At 36.3% G+C, this 20,638-nt stretch overlaps 1 protein-coding gene across 2 annotated transcripts in view; it reads right to left on the bottom strand.

Annotated features, from left to right (window-relative positions):
* Nucleotides 1–20,638, bottom strand: part of LOC107100922 (xenotropic and polytropic retrovirus receptor 1 homolog) — an 85,635-nt gene that overhangs the window by 29,107 nt on the left and 35,890 nt on the right. For both annotated transcript variants that reach the window (XM_015399605.1, XM_015399613.1), the window contains exon 3: nt 4,306–4,407. In XM_015399605.1, the coding sequence (XP_015255091.1) occupies nt 4,306–4,407 (102 nt within the window). The remainder of the gene's footprint in view (nt 1–4,305; nt 4,408–20,638) is intronic.

The following is a 20,638-nucleotide window of genomic DNA, read 5'->3' as shown; positions in this document are numbered from 1 at the left end:
ATATATATATAATCATTCTATGACCCCTTTAACTCAGTACTTTAAAGCATAAACTGTTGCTGCCATTAACACAGGTCAAACATTTCCGGTAAACTTTCACCAGGTTTGCTTACTCTATCGCTGATATTTTGGCCTTTATCTTCAGGCAGATCTCCTCTAGAGTATTTATGTTTGGGGAAGGCAATGGGCATCACATACTTTATATTCCAACATTTTCTATGGGTTTTTTATCTTGTTTCAGTTGACCTCATGATATTCTCCCAACCATCTTGTGAATCATCCATATGCTCTCTGGTTGACTCTATATACACCTGGACATTTCCTAGCTTAAGCAGGGCTCCTTTTTGGCATAGTGTGTTACCGAAGGTAGCCTTTGCCGTTTTCATGACCCTCAAGGTAGATAATCAATGATCTTGTATGTCTTCCATTTTCTTACAATTGTTCCCATTGTTTACACCATCCTGCTTGCCTATTGTAGAGTCACTCTTTCCAGCCTGGTGCATGTCCATGGTTTAGTTTGGAGTAGGTGGACAGGTGTCACTTATATAGATAACGACTTTGGACCAGGGACCGTTAATCCTGGTAATGTGTACTTGTTTGTGGGTGAACAAATACTTATTTCCAACCATGATTTATCAATATATTATATAAAAAAAAATTATATTTTATTTTCTAATTTTCCCATTGTTGAAGGGCAACTATGATGGAAATAACAGACTTATCTTTCCAAGTAGAAGAATATGCATAATCCTACTAAATCATACTTAACCCCCCCCCCTTATTTATTACAATATGAATGTATCCAACAGCAGTACAGTAATGGACAGAAATATAATGCTTTGATTAATGCAGTCAGCCTGACAGTATGAAATCAAGGCTACAGTGGCTTTCTACCCATCACTGATTTAATAAAGTAATACTGCTGATGTTGAGGGCTTGCTGGTGACTTTCACGCCTTGTTGCCTGAACTCACCCTGACACACATTCCCACTACCTCCCTCACAGGAATGCTAAGGCTCTTTATTGGCATCTGAATTCTCAGTAATCCTTCTGCTTGAACTGTGCTGTCTGTAATAACAATACTTGACAACAGCAGAGGTCTTGGAGAAGTCAGTACACTCAGTGCCCTCTCAAAGCAGGCTTATTAAACCTGGAGTCTGGAGTGAAGGAGGACAATGGAGGACATTTATCTGTATGACTAACAATCCTTAGACAAATTGGATGGTTTAAATTTCAACTAAAGGGACTTCAGTAAAGGCCTTTGTTCTACTTCAGCTCGGAGACAGAAGTAGAACAATAATATGGAAACACCCACAAAACCTTCTCCTGTTGCTGGATTGTGTTTAAAATAAGAGAGTAAACCTGCATCAGGACTTTAGCGCAATGCAGCAGAATGGCTCTAAGAGGTCAAGGACCCCTTTCAGTTGAAGGTACAGACAGTGATGAGGAGGCAGATTATAATATAAACTCAGCACACATTTATCTCCATGGTTCCTCAGTTCAAATAACCTTGGTGTCCTGATCGAATAACCAGAAATACACTTAAATATAGATAAACACCCCGTTGGAAAAAAAAATGTTTCATTGCTTCTTTCTCCTTCTTTGTTTTAATGGTAAACAAACTGGATGAACTTAATGTTTTCATACTATGGCTCTATATACAGGGTTGTATTGTGTTGTGGTTCCACTGTTCGCGTAGCAAACAATGGCAGGATTTTTGAAAACTGTTTCCAGTGTGTACGGATTCAAAATTGACCAGAACATCATCTTTGTGTATACAAGAAACAAAAATAATCTGCCTGTATGAGGATGTGCATAAAAATATTGAATGGCCACTAGTCTTAAAATAACATTTAAGGTTTTATAATTCAAGCACACTCAATGCAACCGTAATTACAGTAGACTGTTCCCTGCTACTGTGTTGGGCACAGAAAAGTAATTAAAGGTCATACAGAAAAATAGTTTAGACACGTTTTTAGTGACAAAGTCCACCTCCAAACATTATCTGTGCAGTCATTTCATCAGGATTACGATCCTACTAAAATAGACCTCAAGCATACTAGCCGGCTGCAGCTCTGGGAATCCCCACTGAAGGCTCTCCTAAGCAGCCAGCCTATAGGGACTTCCTGTTAGCGTTAGGCTGAAAGTGAATGTAACAAGTTTTTAAGGTTTGTGGTAAAAAAAAAACCTGCCAGCACCAGAATATACAATTTAATAATTTATTTCATCAGTAGATTTCAACATTTTTAGTTAATTTGAGTATTTATAAACTGTTTTGTCATAGTTCATATAAAATATTTTAGTGCAGTAATAATAATAATCAGAGATCACTCTCTTTTCCTTGTACAAAAAAATCCATTCTCGCAGCTGTTTTTTTTAAACCTTTGGAGTTTAACTCTTTATGTTTATTTATCTTTCATACACAGATAGCTCTGAAATGAGCTTATCTGCATGCTTGATGCTCTGCATCAAGCTGCAAAAGTTTCTAAACTCCAGGGTTGAACGTTGGGAAGCTCTTTCGCTGAGATGGCAGGATGTTCTGATGCTTGGATGCCCAGGCAATCGAATGCACCTTTCCTGATGCTCGGACGTGCCGCAGGACCTCTCTACACTGCTTGACGCGGTCCTCCATAGACTTTGCATCTAAATCAGATGCTTTCACGCCCAGAACGGGTTCGCTGTGAACATACCTTATTTCAACTTTTCTCTGCAAGCATTTCTTTTAATGGAAGATGAAGAACCTTTTGTTGTAGTAATCCACAGTAGTTAATCCAAGCTCCCCTACGCCACTCCAGGGGTTTATTGATACCTGGATTACTCTACTTTGCTAGAAAAAACCCTTTTATTACTACAGAAGTATGCATCCTTTTAACAGTGATCCCTCTGATTTTATACTCAGGTTTGCTGCCTTTATTCATCAGTCAACCTGTAATGTCTCATCATCATAAACTGGAACTATTTCCCAGTTAACCTTGTCCCTGCACTGACCCACCTCAGGATGCTGTTTCAATTATGGCCACAAGAGTAAGCAACGCCTGATTTCACTGAAGACACATTTCCATGAAGTGAAGTTCAAGAAGTACCCGTCTGGTACCAGAATACACTGAGGAGTACGTCTCAGGTTACACAGCACGTACATTCTTCATTGCTTCTTGAAATACATGCTAAGGTCTCAGTGCAGGACTGCTGCTGGTTAGTCCTGTCTAATGAACAAACTAAACCCAGGGTTATCTAGCACTGAAGTGGCGTTCATATATTTTTATTGCCTCCAAAGTAATGAAACTGATTAAAAACCCCTGTGCAATAGACCCAGTATTATTGTGGGCTGCTCTACATCTTCCCCCTCCAAAGCATTCGAATGTTTGTTATTTGCAGTTTTTAAAGGAATGCAGTGCAACTGTTGTTGATTTGCATTTAGAAAACTAAATCTTATTTTTTTCTTTTATGTTGTCTTGCATTTGCAGCAGCATTTATTTTTCCCTTTGAACTTCTAGCCATGCAGTAACTGCCTGGTTACTATCAGGGTAAATTCATTTTATAATGCCCTTTATAAAACAAACTTCATCAACAGCCCAATGATGTCACATTAGATCTTAAGTTGCATGAATAAGCAGCTCATCAGCTGAGCACAAGCAGGCCACTCTATAAAGGTAGAAGCTTTGGAAGTTTGTCAGTGCTTAGCACTTAGAATTCAAACTTGTCTTCTAATTTTAGACAGCAGGACAAGGTTAACGGAGATCCCCTTTGTTTAAAAGATAAGTCTGTATTCGTTCTTCTCTCTGTCTGAATCTTTTCAGTGTAAACACTGACTTAAAAGATTTAAAAGCATCTGGTAACACCCTTCTTTACTTTATTTATTCATACAAGTAATTATCAATGTTTGTTTGTTGAACGCAATAATATACTGCAGGATAAATAAAATGATTTAAGTATAAATTATTTTATCTAATGTAGTGAACTGGGGGGGGTGTTGGCCTAGTGATAAGAGTAGTGCACTTGCGCTCTGAGAAAGTTGCAAGTACCCGGTCGATCCCCACAGAATTCCACTCTGGGTCCCTGAACAAAACCTTTAACCCCACACTACTTCCCAGGCGCCGCACAATGGCAGCCCACTGCTCCCCAAAGGGGATGGGTTAAATGCAGAGGTGAATTTCTCCAGTGTGAGATCAATAAAGTTAAATTATTATTATTATGAACTGAAGTGAAATGAAGACTTGATCAAATCCATAGGCCTAAAAACTGCTAATGTGATTTATCACACCATGTCTTATTAACTCAATGAGAATATCTGGAGTAAAATAATACCTGAATAGAATGTGTTGATTTTCAGGAGCTCCTTCTCGCATGTCTGGAAAAACCTCTCTTCAAACTTAGCGTAGTATCTCTTTACTGTGTCTTCATCTGTAACTGGAACAAAAAGCAAAAAAAGAACAAACATGAGGTTATTAACTAATACCCAAGGAAGCAAGTAATTATAAAAGGATATAAAGTATCACTGCCTTTTGTCTATAGTTCTCATCTAACTATAGAATCCACAGACACTGGATATTTGAGTAAGCTTAGTTTATATCAAAGCCCAGACACTGAAGGATGAAACCACGTCACAACTTTTTGATGGAAATCACTCATTTATTAGAATCTTTTTTACTTATCCCTCTAAATAATAGGGTTCAGATTTTCAATAAACTGAAATCGCCATAATTGTATAACATTTAGCATTTTGTTATTCAAATTAATTTCATTGGCATAAACGTGCAGACTTTAGGTGACCTTCAACTTATCTTAAGAAATATTTCAAGTGCTTCATGGAAAGGGTTTCCATCGGCAAGCACCTTCCAGTCCTTACAACACAAAATGCATTCTAAAATGTAAGATGTTCAGTAATGGCTCCAAGCTGTGGAGACTTCCTCTCTGGAGGAGTGAATAGTACTTTTCTGTCTGACATTATATTTACTTTTTTTCCAGGAGTTGAAAGCATCTCTATATTTTCAATCAAATGAGCTCTTAATGTTCCAGAGTGCCAACATGTTTTGATTCTATTTCATGCTCCAGTAGTTTGAGGGGGCAGTTTTGGGAGGCCCGACATGATTCATCTGTGCACAAAGCAAGGGCCATAAACATATGGATAAAAGGAGTGGGTGAGAAAGGACTTCACTGTCTTGCTCAAGGTCCCAATCCCAACCTAACAGAAAACCTTTAAAATATATTAGAGCTGAAACCAAGAGAAAGGTCTTCTCATCTAACAAAACTAATCTAATCTTACCTAATGAATGCACTTTTAGAAAAATGGCGAGAATTTCAACACACTCCTAAACCTTGTGAAAAAAAGCTTTCTATCAAGAGTTAAAACTACAAAGTTTTGGCTATCATCTTAACCCTATGAATTATAAATGGATAGTCACTCATATTCACAAGTGAGTACAGCAAGAAGATCTAAAAACATTACCTTGTTATAAATTGCTGTATTCCAATTTTAGGACAAGTTCTGTTACTACATTTGTACATTTCTTAATGTCATCTGTATACCCATTTTCTTCAACATAAAAAAAATATTGTAAAGCAAGAAAGTGTTCAGCAATTTGAATGTGCAGCAACTCCTTTTGTCGTAGAGGTAATGATTAGGTGACCTAAATAGCTAATCCTTCTATAACTGTGTGTATTCCTTGAAGGATTCGGGAAACATCAGGCATGCAGACTTTCATTCAAAGACGGAATTAGATCAACAGCTTCCTGTCTCTCCGCTGTCTGACTAAATCCTCCTTGTCTTTTTCAGGACATGCCAATTCAATCAGTATTGATGGTCTGTCTCAAACCATCATTTGCCTCATTCACAACAGGCTACCCAACACCTGACAGAGGTTAACATGCAGCCAGTGGAGAGTCAATGTATAACATTCACACATAGTAGCCCGTATACACATAAGGCGTCAGTGGAAAAATGATCCAGGCTGATGAACATAACCAAACTATTTGATCTAAAAAATGCATAGAGGGCTGATCTTCAAAAGGTTTGCTTGCTCACGGTTAGCTCAACTAAGGCTGCAACTAATGGTCATTTTGCTAATCTGCTGATAATTTCTTTAATCAGTTGATTAATAATCAAAAAGCATGCTCATTAAAGAACTTTGTTTTTATACAGAATACAAATCAAAAATGGTTCAGTTCAATTTATTTATATAGCGCCAATTCACAACAGACTTAATAGTCACTTTACACAGACAATTCCACCAGTTTATACAGTCAGATTGGTTCAAAGTTTTCTAAGAAAACCAGCTGATTGCACCCACTCATTGACTCGAAGGCAATCCCTTACACCAAGCATTCTTGTAGCGACAGTGGAGAGGAAAAACTGCCTTTTAACAGGAAACCTCCAGCAGACCCAGGTTCAGTGTGAGTGGCCATCTGCTGAGGCCGACTGGGGTTCAAGGAGATTCCACTTGAGGAGTCCTGAATAGAGCATATCGGCGGATAAAACCACTTTGTTTAATCTTAAATGCAAAATATTTTACATTTTTTTTTTTTTTTTTTTTTACAATTTTGGAATAATTACTGCTCTAAGTGGATTGCTCTGTCAGCTAAAGGCATGTTTTAGAGTAGTAATATCAATTTAAGAACCATCAACCAAAACTTCCCCATACTGGGACAATACAGGGATTCTCTAATCTATTCTATTGTATCAAAGAAAATGTTATGAACTGCAAAAGACAGTAAAATTAAAGTGTTGAAAAAGCATTTCATGGTTCATTCAGTCTTTTATCTTAAATTTCAGTGATCAGATGTATTCTTTATTGTTATACATGTACACAGGTGCTCTCATCGCTCTTCCATCCCAGGAGTTCAGGTGCCTCAGGATCTGCCATCGGCAATACTGAATGCCAGGCTACTTTAGGTGGGTGTACGGAGGGAAAAACACATTTATTCTTCTAAACGATTGGCCAGTCAACATTAGCTGTTTAAAGGAAGTGATGGAGCACCGGGCCAGCCGGTGCACCCTGACAGTCTGACTGATGGGGTAATACACGGCTTTGACCAGACCTGTAGGCAGCAAGCGGAGGATGCTGTAATTCAAAGTAAAAGGTTACACACAGTAAATAAAAATGACCAAACACTCGAGCATTGATCATTCAATAACAAAATAACTGAGTTAGCTCAACAACACCACCATTCCACGCACTGACCATTATGCCAGCTTCTACATAATAGCAGGCATATGATTGATGCCAAGCTTAATAAGCAAAAATGTTTAAATCTTGTCGCTAAACAGCAGCTTTAGTATTTTTATCTCAACTGATCAAATACTTAGTTTTTCCCCCAAAATAGACTACGAAAATAGAGCAGAGTACTTTACTGGTAAATCTATTTATACCCCTAGATTTATTTTTAACATTCACTATACTAGAACTAGAAACAAAAATTAGTTTTATTAGGATTGTATTTAATATACTAATAGAAAATAGTGCAGGGTTATGGTCAATTAAAAGAAGAGAGTTCAGTCAAACTCACTTAGATTCTGGTCTGGGCTTTAACTAAACTTAAATGCTTTCAATGGGCAATGCTTTGATGTAAACTACTTAATTGAAGCCCTGACATCATGTTTAGGGAAGTTGCCCCATTGGAAGATGGACTTCTCTCCCACTACGAAGCTTAAGGATTGGGCTTAATTAACCTTCGTTATATTGAAACACTGACCAGCTTCCCAGTCTGTGACAAAAAAGTGGTCAATATGAATATGTGCATAATCGTTAGCTAATACCTGATCCCACCTCCCCTTTCTGATCTGGAAAATCCAAGGAAAACATTGATGTTTTTGTGTGCAACTTCAATATTTAAACACAGAATGTAATTACTTTATGAGTTGATAACAAAACAAGGTATTTGTGAAAACAAATTGATTTTAATGCTGCAACTTTTTATCAGTGAAACCTCACTAGCTACATGTATACATGCACAAAATGCCTGATTGAATGTGTTCAGATCAAGGAAAGAAATAATAAGGTCAATACAATGTTTTATATGGTTTCAAAATGATATCATACAATATGGACATGCATTTACTTAGACCAGACTTTATTAAGAATAGAAGCACTCTGACATGCACAGTTTTCCTAAAACAACTGCAGAAGATGTATTTTATATCTGCCTGTGCAGAAAAAACTGTGTTGACTCTGAATGTTGAAAAGGACCCACACCAGACCCTAAGTGCGGCTGACGATAAATACCTTTCAGAATTTGGATACATGCTCAGCAAGTCCATCATTTGCTGTTCCTGCATTATAGGCTGGAAGAGCTGGAGAAAATAAACATCACTGTAAAGTTTTCTGCTGCCTAGTGCTGATGCCCCATCCTCCACACACAAGTAGTAAGGTCAGTTTTCCCCAGTCCAAATGACACTGGTGTTGTAATTAACACAATATAATACGAAATAGACTGAATCTGATCGGAATTATCACATTAGTGTGTTTTACATCACAGATTTTTCTTCTGATTAGCTCTTTATCACAAATAGTTCAGTCAATGTAAACATTTCCACAGACAAATTGTTAGGGAAGCCAGGTATATATTTTACCTCTTCTAAATCCCACACTCAGTATTTATATTGCAGAAAATCCTATTGGTTTGATATAAATAAAATATGAAAAATAAAACATCTAAACCTCATTAACATAATATCTGTACATTTTGGATACAGAGGCAATGTTTTGATTTCCTTCAGAAAGTTAATTTGGCATATAGTCTTAGGAGGTAGAGATTCTGTCATTTCACACAGCACGGTTTCTCATTATGTGTTATCTAGAGAAAAGATGACAAAGGCAACTTTCAAGAGCTCAACAGCCACCAAAAAATTACCCTAGAGGCACGAAAGATTTAGACAATTAAAGCTGACAGAAACTGAAAACAATAAACATTGTATTTTGAGTTCTGCATGATACCATAAAGATTTCAAATCCTCTGATCTATTATTCTCAGATATAAATTACCTCCTTTACAAGATGTATCTTGTATTTCTGTAAAAGGATATCTTCCGTCAAGCTGACATACAGACAGCAGGGTACAAAGAGGAACCCTCCAGCTTATCCTTCAGCCAACGATTAACGGCTCCCTGCAGTAATGAAATCTCTAGCCTCCTATGTATGTGTGTGTGTTAGAGAGATTTAATAAAGCCTGTTCCTGTACGACTGGGTACTTCCAGCACCATAACTACTATATATTAAGAATTTATTTCATTCCGGATCAACAAAGAGAAAAAAAAAAATCAATATGTCATAACTGTATTTACCAACATTTTTATAAATAAATCTTAAAGGCACACAACTTTAAACCTTTTTTTCTTATTTCAAAATGATCTAAATTGATATTTAAGGTTAAAAACCTTTATAGTTTAGAAGCAGATTTTTGAGAGGTGTTTATTTTTGCTCACACATAAGGTACTTAACTTAATTAAAAACAAACAAATTTAACTCATCTTTACATATATAAATGGGATTAATATTGTTAATTTGAGTTAAGGCTCAAAACATTAAACAATGATTCCTATAGATCTTGATATGAAGATTCATATAAAACATAATAAAGCATAGCCTAATGTGCCATCAAGTGGGGCTAACCCTTCATCATAAAAACATATACAACCAGAGAGACGTTTGAAGGGAAAAAAAGCAACATAAACATTAGATCTAGTCTAGTGTACTTTTGTTATTTGTTAGTTCCACTTTTCTTTAGACAAAGAATTGTACTGGTAGCTAGAAAAACAACTCTTGACCTAAAGTATTCCCAGAGCGGCTTGTAGACGGCAGCCTCTCTCTCTACGCTAACCCCGTCTTCTGTAGACTGTATAAATAAATGATGAGAGAGCTTCCCAAGAACCCTACTGCATTCACCCCTGAAACAGTTCGCTAACATAAACACTCATACACACACTCCCCACCCCCAGCTTTTCTATTTTCTTACACAGGCATTCTGTGAAGTAACCCCATAAAAATCGCCACATAAATCCTTTATCGAGAGCCTTAAACCTAGTGACCAGGAAAAGGATTTGGGGACGTCGAAAACACGACACAAACAGGCCAATTCCTACTTAAAAATTGGAAACTCTTTATTGATAACTCTCCTGTGTTGTTTAAACATATTATCCTTACTATGGATAAAAAATGGTGTCAATTAAAAATGTGACAACAAAGATAAAATAGACATTGTTTCACTGGAGAGTGGAGGACACAGCAATTCTTCTTTTTCAGTCTGTTAAAACAATCCCACACATGATGACACCCAGCACAAATTGTATGTCCCTATTTTTAAGGCCTATTAATCCCATTTAACGACACCTCACTGATAACATTATTCTCAGGGGATGTGAGCAGGCCATTACATTATGATCGCTGCTGTAGAAGATTCTATTATCGCTCCGCTGCAAGCCCCACAGGTGTAAATCACAGAGAAAGACAAACTGAGCCATAAAAGAGAATAGGATTGACTTCATTCAGGCCTGATATTAATCTACTGGAACCAGAAAAAAAAGGTGGATGTATAAAAATAAACACGATATCATCCACTAGCAGGCTTTAAGGAAGCAAGTACAACATCAAGACCAGCCCCTAGCTGCCCCCTCTCCTCTACCCTGCCTTTTTTTCAAAGTTATTCCCATTCAGCCCTCCAGCCACAATTAATTCTACCAATCATCTTGCTCATTGAGGCCAGGGGAGCATTAGGAATGCACACTCTCTGGCTAGGATGCCAGCCAGGGAGGACCGGAGGCTGGATAAAGAGCCACTGTTGATCCCAATACATTGTATGCTATGTTTACAACAGGAATGCCAACAAAGCACTTCCAAAATTTAATTTAAGAAGGGTGGATATTAAACATTGAACAGAATTGCTAACTCAACATAAGCAGGAGTTAAATATATTTGCTTTTGTTTCTTCTGTTTTTGTAGCTGAAGGGAGAAAGAGTGATGGAGAAAGAATATAAGAGACACGTGGAAGGGCAAATTACCAGCAGCAGTTTGAATAAAAGAGTAGAGGCATGAGGCCAGATGGGATATAAGATGATCCTAGAAACCAGAGGGAAAAGACACAACACCCAAACAGCCCAACAGACAGACTGAGGCTGGAGAGTAAGTGGAAATATGATACAGGAAGAGGAAGAAAGAAAAGTTGTTAACTGTATAAAGAGTGTTTCCCATCACAGAACAACTTTATATGGAAGTAGACATGGTGAAAGCCACAATGTTCAGGTAAGTGAAGGACAATCGAAGCTTTAGATTATATGATACTAGAGTAGATCAAAATCTAATTTTAACAAACTAATTCATGCAACTGAGTTTTTTTGAGTTCTTACCTGAGGAGCCCTGTTCGGGACTAGATGTGTAGAAAAAAATCGATTTGGTGATCGTGATTTCTGATTACCCAACATAATATTGATCATTCAGTTCCTAATATAAAAAAAAAATACCTAAAACAATGAGGGAAAATAGGCTACCTCTGCACTGCCACTCTGATAGATAGTACCGTGGAGACATTTTGCTGTGCGCTGAAGCATCATTTCTGCAGTTGTGGCAGTCACAGTAGAAGACGTGGACTTAAACCCCAAACAACATGGATTCTGATGAACATATACAGCACTTGCTTTTTTATCTATACATTTTGATAGCTGGGTAAAATATCGCAATTTATAGTGATATTGCAATATCGTGATAATATTGTATCGTGACCCAAGTATCTTGACACATATTGTATTGCAACATAGTCGTGACCAAACAAGCTTAAAAGCAGTAAATTAAAGAAGTAAGTGATTAGTTTGTCTCTTATCAAAATGCAGACAGGGAAAAATGGCGGTTTGCTATTGACATGGAGCCAATAAAAAAGTGACAGAGTCAAAGGCAAAGAAAAAATACACTGAAGTTGTAGTATCGCATAAATGTCTCAGAAAGCAGCCCAGAAAACAGAAATCTCTCTGCTGAAACAACCACAATAAGACTTTAAACAAAGTGCAACCAATTACTTTAACAAGAAAACTTTCTGGGAGCAACATTAAAATAGGTTATGTTTTTCAAAGGCTTGTTTTCTCTAGAACGGCTCTTGAAAAATAATACATTACATCTGATTTACTGACAGCATGCTGCCTGTGTCTCTTTTTTAAACCATCTATCTTAATAAGTTTTCCTGTATCCTCTATAAGCTTTGACATATCCACTCTAGTTAACCTCAGAAATGACATACATTATTGGTCGCAGGCTACTGAAACAAAAAGCACTGTGGTTAAACCCTAGTGAAAGCCCAAATGTACATGAGTTTAAAGCAGAGAGAAGGCTAAACAGATAAATATGAGGATAGACATAAATGTGGGATAAAAGTTGACAGAGAACAGAAAAGTATCATGTCATTTAAGATTCAAACAAACTTCACACCATTAGTGACAAGGAAGGAAAAGTTAATTAATGCTGCCAACATCTTCTGAGGAAAGGAAAACACCAAAGTCCCTCTCTGTGAGTCAGACTCCTTCATTTTTTTTTTTATTCATTCTCTGTTCTTCCTCCTCTCTTCTCAGTTGGTTCTTAATTTACAAAGCTGCTGCTGTGAAGTTTTATCTCTGACGGACAGAATGAGGGGAATGTTTGGCCCAGACCTTTCTCTCTCTGCACCCAGCACTGAACGTGGCCTTAAAGATTTAAACAGCTTTTTCTGAGAGTCTCACCGACTTCCTGCATTTCTTGGCAGGTAGATACGGACTGTATGAAAAAGGCAAACCGATAAGAGTTTGAAATAAACTGTGATTCATCTCCTTCACCTAAATGGATAACAGGACATTTCAGCTTCAATCATGCCTCTCAGACCTTGTCAGTCAATCTAAGCCTAAGAAATCCACATTAAAATCCACATTTGTTGATGAACTCTGCTCTGTCAAAATTATGCACCAACCATTAGCTGTAACGTTTGCTCAAATTCAACAACTCGGATTAGTATGCAGTAAATCTAATTGCATTCTGAGTCATAATCCAATAGTTATCATCAATATCACACATCCTATAGTGTATCATGGCTGATAACAGTCTAACAAAGGATATAGACCAGTATCAGTGTCCCTGAATGCAAACTCACGTTCTGCTCAGATTGCTCATAATATAATAATTGAGGGAAATCTAATCTTTTTTACCCTGTCTGCTTTCAACTGTTATAAAATGAATCATTACTGTGGCAACAGTCATAATAGAAGATAACGATAAAAGGAGTTATTATATTGTGAGTAAGAATTGCCTCTTTTTTTAATTACAAATATTTTTATCTTGTTAAATTATTCTCGATGGAGCAACAACATTGACTTGACATGTGTTTTATTACAGCATCTTTTATTACAGGAATTTTGCTGGTTACAAATACCAGTTTAAAAGTTTGATTTTTAAAATGAATAAACTTTTCTGTAATCATTTTCTCAATTCAAATGCTCACTAATGCCTAATGTCTTTTTAACAAGCTGTCAGAGAGAGTGCTTAAGTGACCAGTTTTTTTTAAGCTGTTTTAAGCTTGTTTTACCCCTATTACCATATCAAGAAAAAATAAATGATTTAGACACAATAAGGAGGACCAAAGCGCAGTAAAATAGTAAGAATTTGTCTTTTAAAATAAACATGTTTTCTTGCTCTAACCCAATCTAAAACAGTACCCTGACATTACATTCTAGTGTTAAACACTTAAAGGTATAATTTAGGTTTTTGAAAATGAAATTGTGGGAAAAGTTCATATCTGTAGCTGAGATGTAACAGTGTCCCCACCATCGTTGAGCCTCCTGCTCTGAGAAACGGTTGGTACCAGAGAAAAAGTAGTTCTGGTATGGTTCGGTGGCACAAATAATAAAATATTTATAATTAAAAAAAACACAATGCATGTGTTTTGTTAGAATATTTCAGCTATTTTAAAATATTACGGTGCTTTGACAGATCTTGACGTCAATGAGAACTATTTTTTGGCCACTATGACTCTGGAAGACAGTTCTTGCTTTTGTTATGAACACTAAAGATAATAAATCACATAAATATATTGCCAAATTTTGTATTGATTAGCATATCATGTTTCCAGATATGTTGGTAATGTATTCATTATTGAATTTATGAATTATGATTAAACATTTTCTATTTTCAATCTTAAGTTCCGATAACAGTAAAGTCATTCAATTTCATTGACCTTTTAGATCACAGAAATTAATAGTAACTCTTCCTAATAACTAGTTAAAGCCAGAGGTGGGTAGTAACTAGTTAGTTTTATTTCTTTAGTTACATTTACTTGAGTAGTTTTTAAACTACTCAAGTAGATCTCAGTACTTCAGTAACCTTTTTACCAAATACTTTTTTAATTTTACTTCAATAACTTCTTTAAAGGTTACTTTTTACTTTTACTTGAATAAAAATATGATGAAGTAGCACTACCTTAACTTAGGTACCATTGAAGGTCCTCAACTCACCTCGGTGCTGAATATTGTGTGTGAGTCTTCAACAGCCCTGATTTTAACGGTTAGGAGACTTTCAAATTTGATAAACCAACTCTAAAAATCTGTCCTACGTTATTTTTAATTATTGCTATATTAAACAGATTGAGGTTGATGAAAAACGGGATTAATACATCTAAGATATGTGTGTGCCTAAGCAAAAATTATTAGACAATCACTGTAAAAGAACACAGCAAATATAAATTCTACCATTTTACTCATGATGTTTTCTCTGGTATTCGATGGATTCTGTTTCTCTAACAGATGAGACATCAACCCTTAATTGGACAGCCCAGCCTGAATATGTATGAGCATGTTATGAATTTCACCGAGGTCTGTAGTACATGTCTTATTAATGCAAAACATTCAGCTGCTGCTAAAAAATGATTTCCATAACGCAACGAGGTAGAAAAACGAAGAGTGCATCACAAAGAGAACAACCTTTTTTTTTTTTTTATCTTTGAATCAACACATTAGGGGAAAAAAGTATTTTTTGTCCTTAAATACATAACTCTTTTTTTTTTAGTTTTTACTATCCTAAATTGATACTGACTGAAGAACCTAACTGAAGAAAAAGCTAAAATACAGGGAAGTGACACAGATCTAGAGGAACATTTCTTTTTAGAACTGTCCATTGGCGGATTAACCCATTAGTCAGGGCTGGTTACATGGTCACAGCTCATTATACCAACAATAAGGTTTATGTACTGCTCCCAGCATCAGCAAACCTGACTGATATTAATCATCATCTGGTCAATAGAGATCAGAGTGCGTTGAGAATGGGGCTCCTGCCTCATTGCAACACTGCAGTGAAGAGAGGTGGAGAGCTAAAGCTCTAATATGTCAATTTAGCATCTCTTTTCGATCTTCCCCCCTTTGTTGTCCCTCACATCTCACTAGCTGCATTGCTGTTCACCTCCTTTGTGCACTAATACTTTTCTTCTCATCTTTCCTCTTCACTGAGCTTCTTCTGCTGATCTACAGGCAGCCGAGAGGAAGAAATGATTGGTATCTTAAAATTACTATACTCAAATGGCAACTGAAAGATTTCAGAGGAAAACATTAAAGTCCTGCGAATTCTAAACTAAACTACATGGTTGATATTTGATTTTTCCAATAAGAGACAGTTTGTTTAGGCTCCTTTTATCACCTAACTTATCTCTAATGTAATAATTCAAACAACATTGGAGCTGATATGAAGGGTTTGCATACCCTTACATCATCCTCATCAATGGTGATTGTAATCAGGTTGGCCTGCTGTTACAATGGAAGATGAGGACCATAAGGCTGGGGACTTCTCAAGTCACTGAAATAAAAATGTAAAAAAAAAATCAAAGGCTCTAAGAAAAAAATTAAAACACATTGCATTAATTAATAACCTACAGACTAATATTTTCAAGCCTCTGTTTATGCCATGGCTTTCTTCTCACAGCTTATAGACTAAAACATTGAAAATTAGAATTAGAAATATTCACGCCAATAAAAAAAAAAGAAATGTGGGTACACAAAAAGCATATTCATTACTGATTAAAGATTAACATAAAAAAATGTGACTTACAAATAATGTTATCAGAACATCTATTCTATTTTTTTGAAAAAAACTATGCATGTGAGATGAGAAAATGATAAGATGATTGATGCAGGTGAAATACGCAGTTTGGCGAAGACTTCATCAATACTTCCAGGTCCAGTGCTGTGCTGTAAACAAGGGACAGCAGTGATGGATAAGGTAAGGAAATTAATTCTGTTACACATAGCATCCATTATTACCCACTGATCCAGACAGACTTAATAGAAAGCACAGGGTAACCTGACAAACATGGAAATGACGGCTGAAAGCAGACCGTGTGTTGTTTTCTGATTCTGCTTTTTTCTCACATCTAAATCATTCAGTTCAATCTAATTTTGACAAGAGAATGGATGGAAATTATTATTCACCTTTATGAAAATAAAGGTGAATAATTATTTCCATCCATCCATTTTCAGTCATGCTTGTTCCATCATAATTAAACATTTGTTAATGACATAAGTTGACATAAAATTGCTTCAAGAAAATATACCAAAAAAACAATGCTTCATGCTACAAAATAGATCAAATTCAAGAATAAATGAGTCACTGACATATAGTAGCTTTGAGACTACTGTGAACTGCAGTGAGAGACAATATCCAAAAGAAGGGAGCATATAAACAATGCTTAACTTTTCCAGAAATGATCAGCCTACCAAAACTGACCAAAAAGCACATATAACATTTTTTAGCAGGTTACAAAAAAACTCAGACCGCCATCTGACTAAAGACCCTAATGCCTCAGGTGAAGGAAACAATAACAAGGAGACTTGCCTTTTGCTCTTCTTCAAGATCTTACAAACTTTTGGAAAAAATATCCTCAGGACCAAAGAAACAAGAGTAAAACCCTATGAAAGGTATGCACCATAAAAATCTTGCATAAAACCAAAGAGTTTTAGAAGAAAAAAAAGAACATAACATCTATATTCAAACGTAGTGTGTGGTTGCTCTTCTCTTATACAGCTTTAGGATCACCACAACTGGCTGAAATAAATGGAATCAAAATCAAAAAAGATAATCAAAATCAAAATAAGATAATCTCAAAAATGGTTTGCTTATTTAACACTAAGCAGGAATCATTTTTATCATTTTGAAAGTAAAACTAAATTAATTTGTGGAAATCATATGCCGGATCTAGTAGAAAACACTTCCAGTTATCTAGGGGGAAAAATCAATGCAAGCACTGCAACCAAAGGCAAAAAAAGCATTTTGGAGGAGAGCCTATTTCTGACAGCTATAATAACAGACTGCCTTGCTAGAGGAAAATTGTTCCTCCATTTCACTGTGTAGTTGTGTGTCCATGCAGGTGTGTATCTGTGAACGCTAAAAATATACCAATAGGTCTGAATCAGTTTGAGTAGATATCCTGTTCCTTTTAGGACCTGGTTGGATGAGAGTGACATTGTCATTATCGACATATTTTCCTGCTCCCTGGGATCCTGTAGCCATTAGCAACCACCTCCAGGAGTTGGCCTCTCCTCTGGTGCAGCCAATTGCTCTCCGATCACCGTGTGACTGTGTGCATGCATGCGAATGAGCAGGTGTTCCCTATTTATTTGTATATCTGTTTACCCTCACGTCTGGAAATGACCTAGTGATGGTGACAGGATTGAATGTGTCTGACTTGATTGTTTGATAAAATTCTTTCTTGCTGTTCCAGATTTAATACTAATCTAGGAAATTTGTTGAAATAAATATTACAGGAATACTTATATCCTCAGAGAATACAATCTTCCATACCTGATAAAGAGAAAATAGACTCATTTCATTGTGGACATGCTACAAAAGAAAGTCCACAAGAAAAAGGCAGTCTGCATAGTGCATACAATAATCAATGGGTGTTGATTGGGCCTACTCAGTACTTTTGCATTGAAAACAACAGTTCTGTGTGGCATAGAATCAATACTGGGATCTCTGTTAGGCCAGATATAAATCTCACAGGCATGAAGAAAAAGAGCAGTACACACCAACAGTGATGGAGAAATCACTGATGGCAATGCAAAAATACTACACAACCAGTCACCCAGAAAATGGTTTTAACTGGATGTTTGCTATAAAAAAATATCTGAGAAAATCAGTTTAGGTTAGACATTATGTGATTCCTCCTCAGAGCCAGGCTTACAGTAGGAATATATAGGAAACATATTTGTGAATTGGATCATAGAAAAGCTAAATCTAGTTGGTTTTATAAATGAACTCAGATCTTTTTACTCTCAACCAATAGCTGGTTAGAAAAATACAAATGTTTTTTTTTACAGCAGCCCAAAAATAACCTGTATCGCTTCCTTGTAACCTTTAGGCTAATGCAGACGCTTTGCTCATAAGCAACACTTCTCGCACAGACAAACAAAAATCCTTTTATACTGAAGGTCCCTCTGGAAGTGTTTGAGAAAGTATGTGTTGTTTGAACAAAAAAATCTAATTTGTTCACGCCTTTCTCACAGTGTATTTAGGCAATTTTAAAACTGTTGGGTTTTTTTGTATCCGTCTATCTGATTTAATTATTTTCAACTATGTGAAGCCACTGTGCAATAAATCAAACAATTTATGTAGATAAAATGTCTTCTGCAATCTTGTCACATAATCCTCTGGGGATTATTTTAGTGAACTGAATTAGAAAAAATATATTATTTTACTGAAAAGACAATATTTGTTTCTTTCTTTTTCAAACATGGTAAAGACTGATAAAATGCAAAAATGAAGAAAGAGTAATTGGCAGAGTTACGAATAATTAAAATGAGGAAAATACAAAGCAAAATAACCATGGTTACTTGTTTTGTGACAGATCACAGAATTTGTCCATGGGGATGTGAACAGACTTGTGAAAAGCTTGTGTGTGGGAGAAAGAAAACATATATCATTGCTACATTACTGGCTGGAGCATGAGAGTAATCAAGCTGGTAATATATGCAGGGCGTGCTGATGGAGGAAGATCCTCTGGGAGCTGTAGCTCTTTGTGTCTCTCAAACCCCTCTGGACCAGGACAACCTCTCCCTCTAACCCCCTCATCATCATTTCAACCCCCATTAACATTTGTGTTATCAGATTTTTTCTCCTCCATCCCTCTTTCCTAAACACGAGATCTAAGAGGTTCAAACAAAACCTCCCCATTTGTCCACACACACCTGTGTGTTTGGTAAGTGACCCCTCCCTTTCATGATGGATGTGACAGACAGCGCTCCAGTGGCTGCTGGCAGCCCCAGCCAAGCTGATGGGTTATTCATTACAGCAAGCTTCAATTGTCCTTTAAGGACCCTAAAATGCCACAGAATAAAGCTGCTCAGCCTTTATTTTGATGGATGCAGCTCTACCAGCCCACACTGATCCACAGGTAGCACCTATGCATTGGATGTGCAACAGGCCCACAGACTCTTCAAATGTAGGTATTGAGCTGGAGGCCAAAAACATGGGAACCCATGTTAAAAGTATCATCTGTAAGCAAAGATTGTGTTATTCATGGTGAGTATTGTTTTATTATCTTATATTATCTCATAAATAATGTTTGCATCATATACAGTTTAGTCCGATGATATTTATCCCTGTAAAACTAAACATACGAAATATGTTTTCCAGGCTGATGATGATAAACTAGTCCATGCATTTATTACTTCTAGGCTGTCATTTTTACTAATAGGAAGTCAAATAACTGTAGTTCAAAACCTTTAGTTTATCAAAAACATTGCAGGACTATAATTGAATTTAAAGGCGAGCTCCTGTCTCATATTCTAGGTTCCTTACAATGGCCCCTGTTAAATCCATACATCAATTAAATATTCTCCTAACCTATAAACCCCTTAATAATTAAGGGTCTATCATACATTAGATCTCTTATTGTTTCATATGTTTCTGACTCTTTTAATCTTATAGATAAAATGTATTTTGTGGTTATGCTTACATAGGACTGCTGGAGGACATAATGGCCAAATTTCAATGCTGCAACATTCTCTTACTACAGTCTAATTTGAGATTATTTTTGTTGTTACTTATACTTTTACCTTTCAGTTTTGATGGGTCACATTTGCATATCTACTAGGACCGGGATTTTAATGTGTTAATTTTGATGAATTATTTAGAAACATTTTAACGCATTTAAAATATTAACATTTAATTGCATTTCGTTGTATGCAAATCCTAAGCAGGAACCTTTGTACACTCTGTTTCTTGTTGCCATAGGAATGAGTGCTTTTGCTTCTTGTTGGATGGAAGAGGTCGTCTCATTCTCATTTATACCCCCCACGTACAATCCAAGCACCTTCCACAGCTGTGAATGGGACTTTATTGCGAGTGACAATTTATAATAAAGGGTTAGTGGTTAGGGGCAGTTTGGATATTCAACCTTAAAAAACTTGTGATTTTCTTAAAAGACATCATGGCTTGAACTGAATATGAGTACTACAGTGAAGTATACTTACCAAATACCTCTGATCGGTATGGACATTAAAGCTATGAAGGGCCTCCTCGGTTTCAATAATAAAAGCTATACATCCGAACAGTGCTGGCAGTGCTGGTTTGAAGGAATTGTGCTATAAAAAATTAGCTTAAACTATTCACAATTCTATAGTAGTTTTTTACAGAAATTGTGTAAAAAAATTGGT

The sequence above is a fragment of the Cyprinodon variegatus genome, unplaced genomic scaffold, assembly GCF_000732505.1.
Source record: "Cyprinodon variegatus isolate N-32 unplaced genomic scaffold, C_variegatus-1.0 Scaffold30, whole genome shotgun sequence".
Lineage (NCBI taxonomy): Eukaryota > Metazoa > Chordata > Actinopteri > Cyprinodontiformes > Cyprinodontidae > Cyprinodon > Cyprinodon variegatus.
Note: the sequence above shows the minus strand (reverse complement) of the source record. Positions and strands in the feature narration are given on the sequence as shown.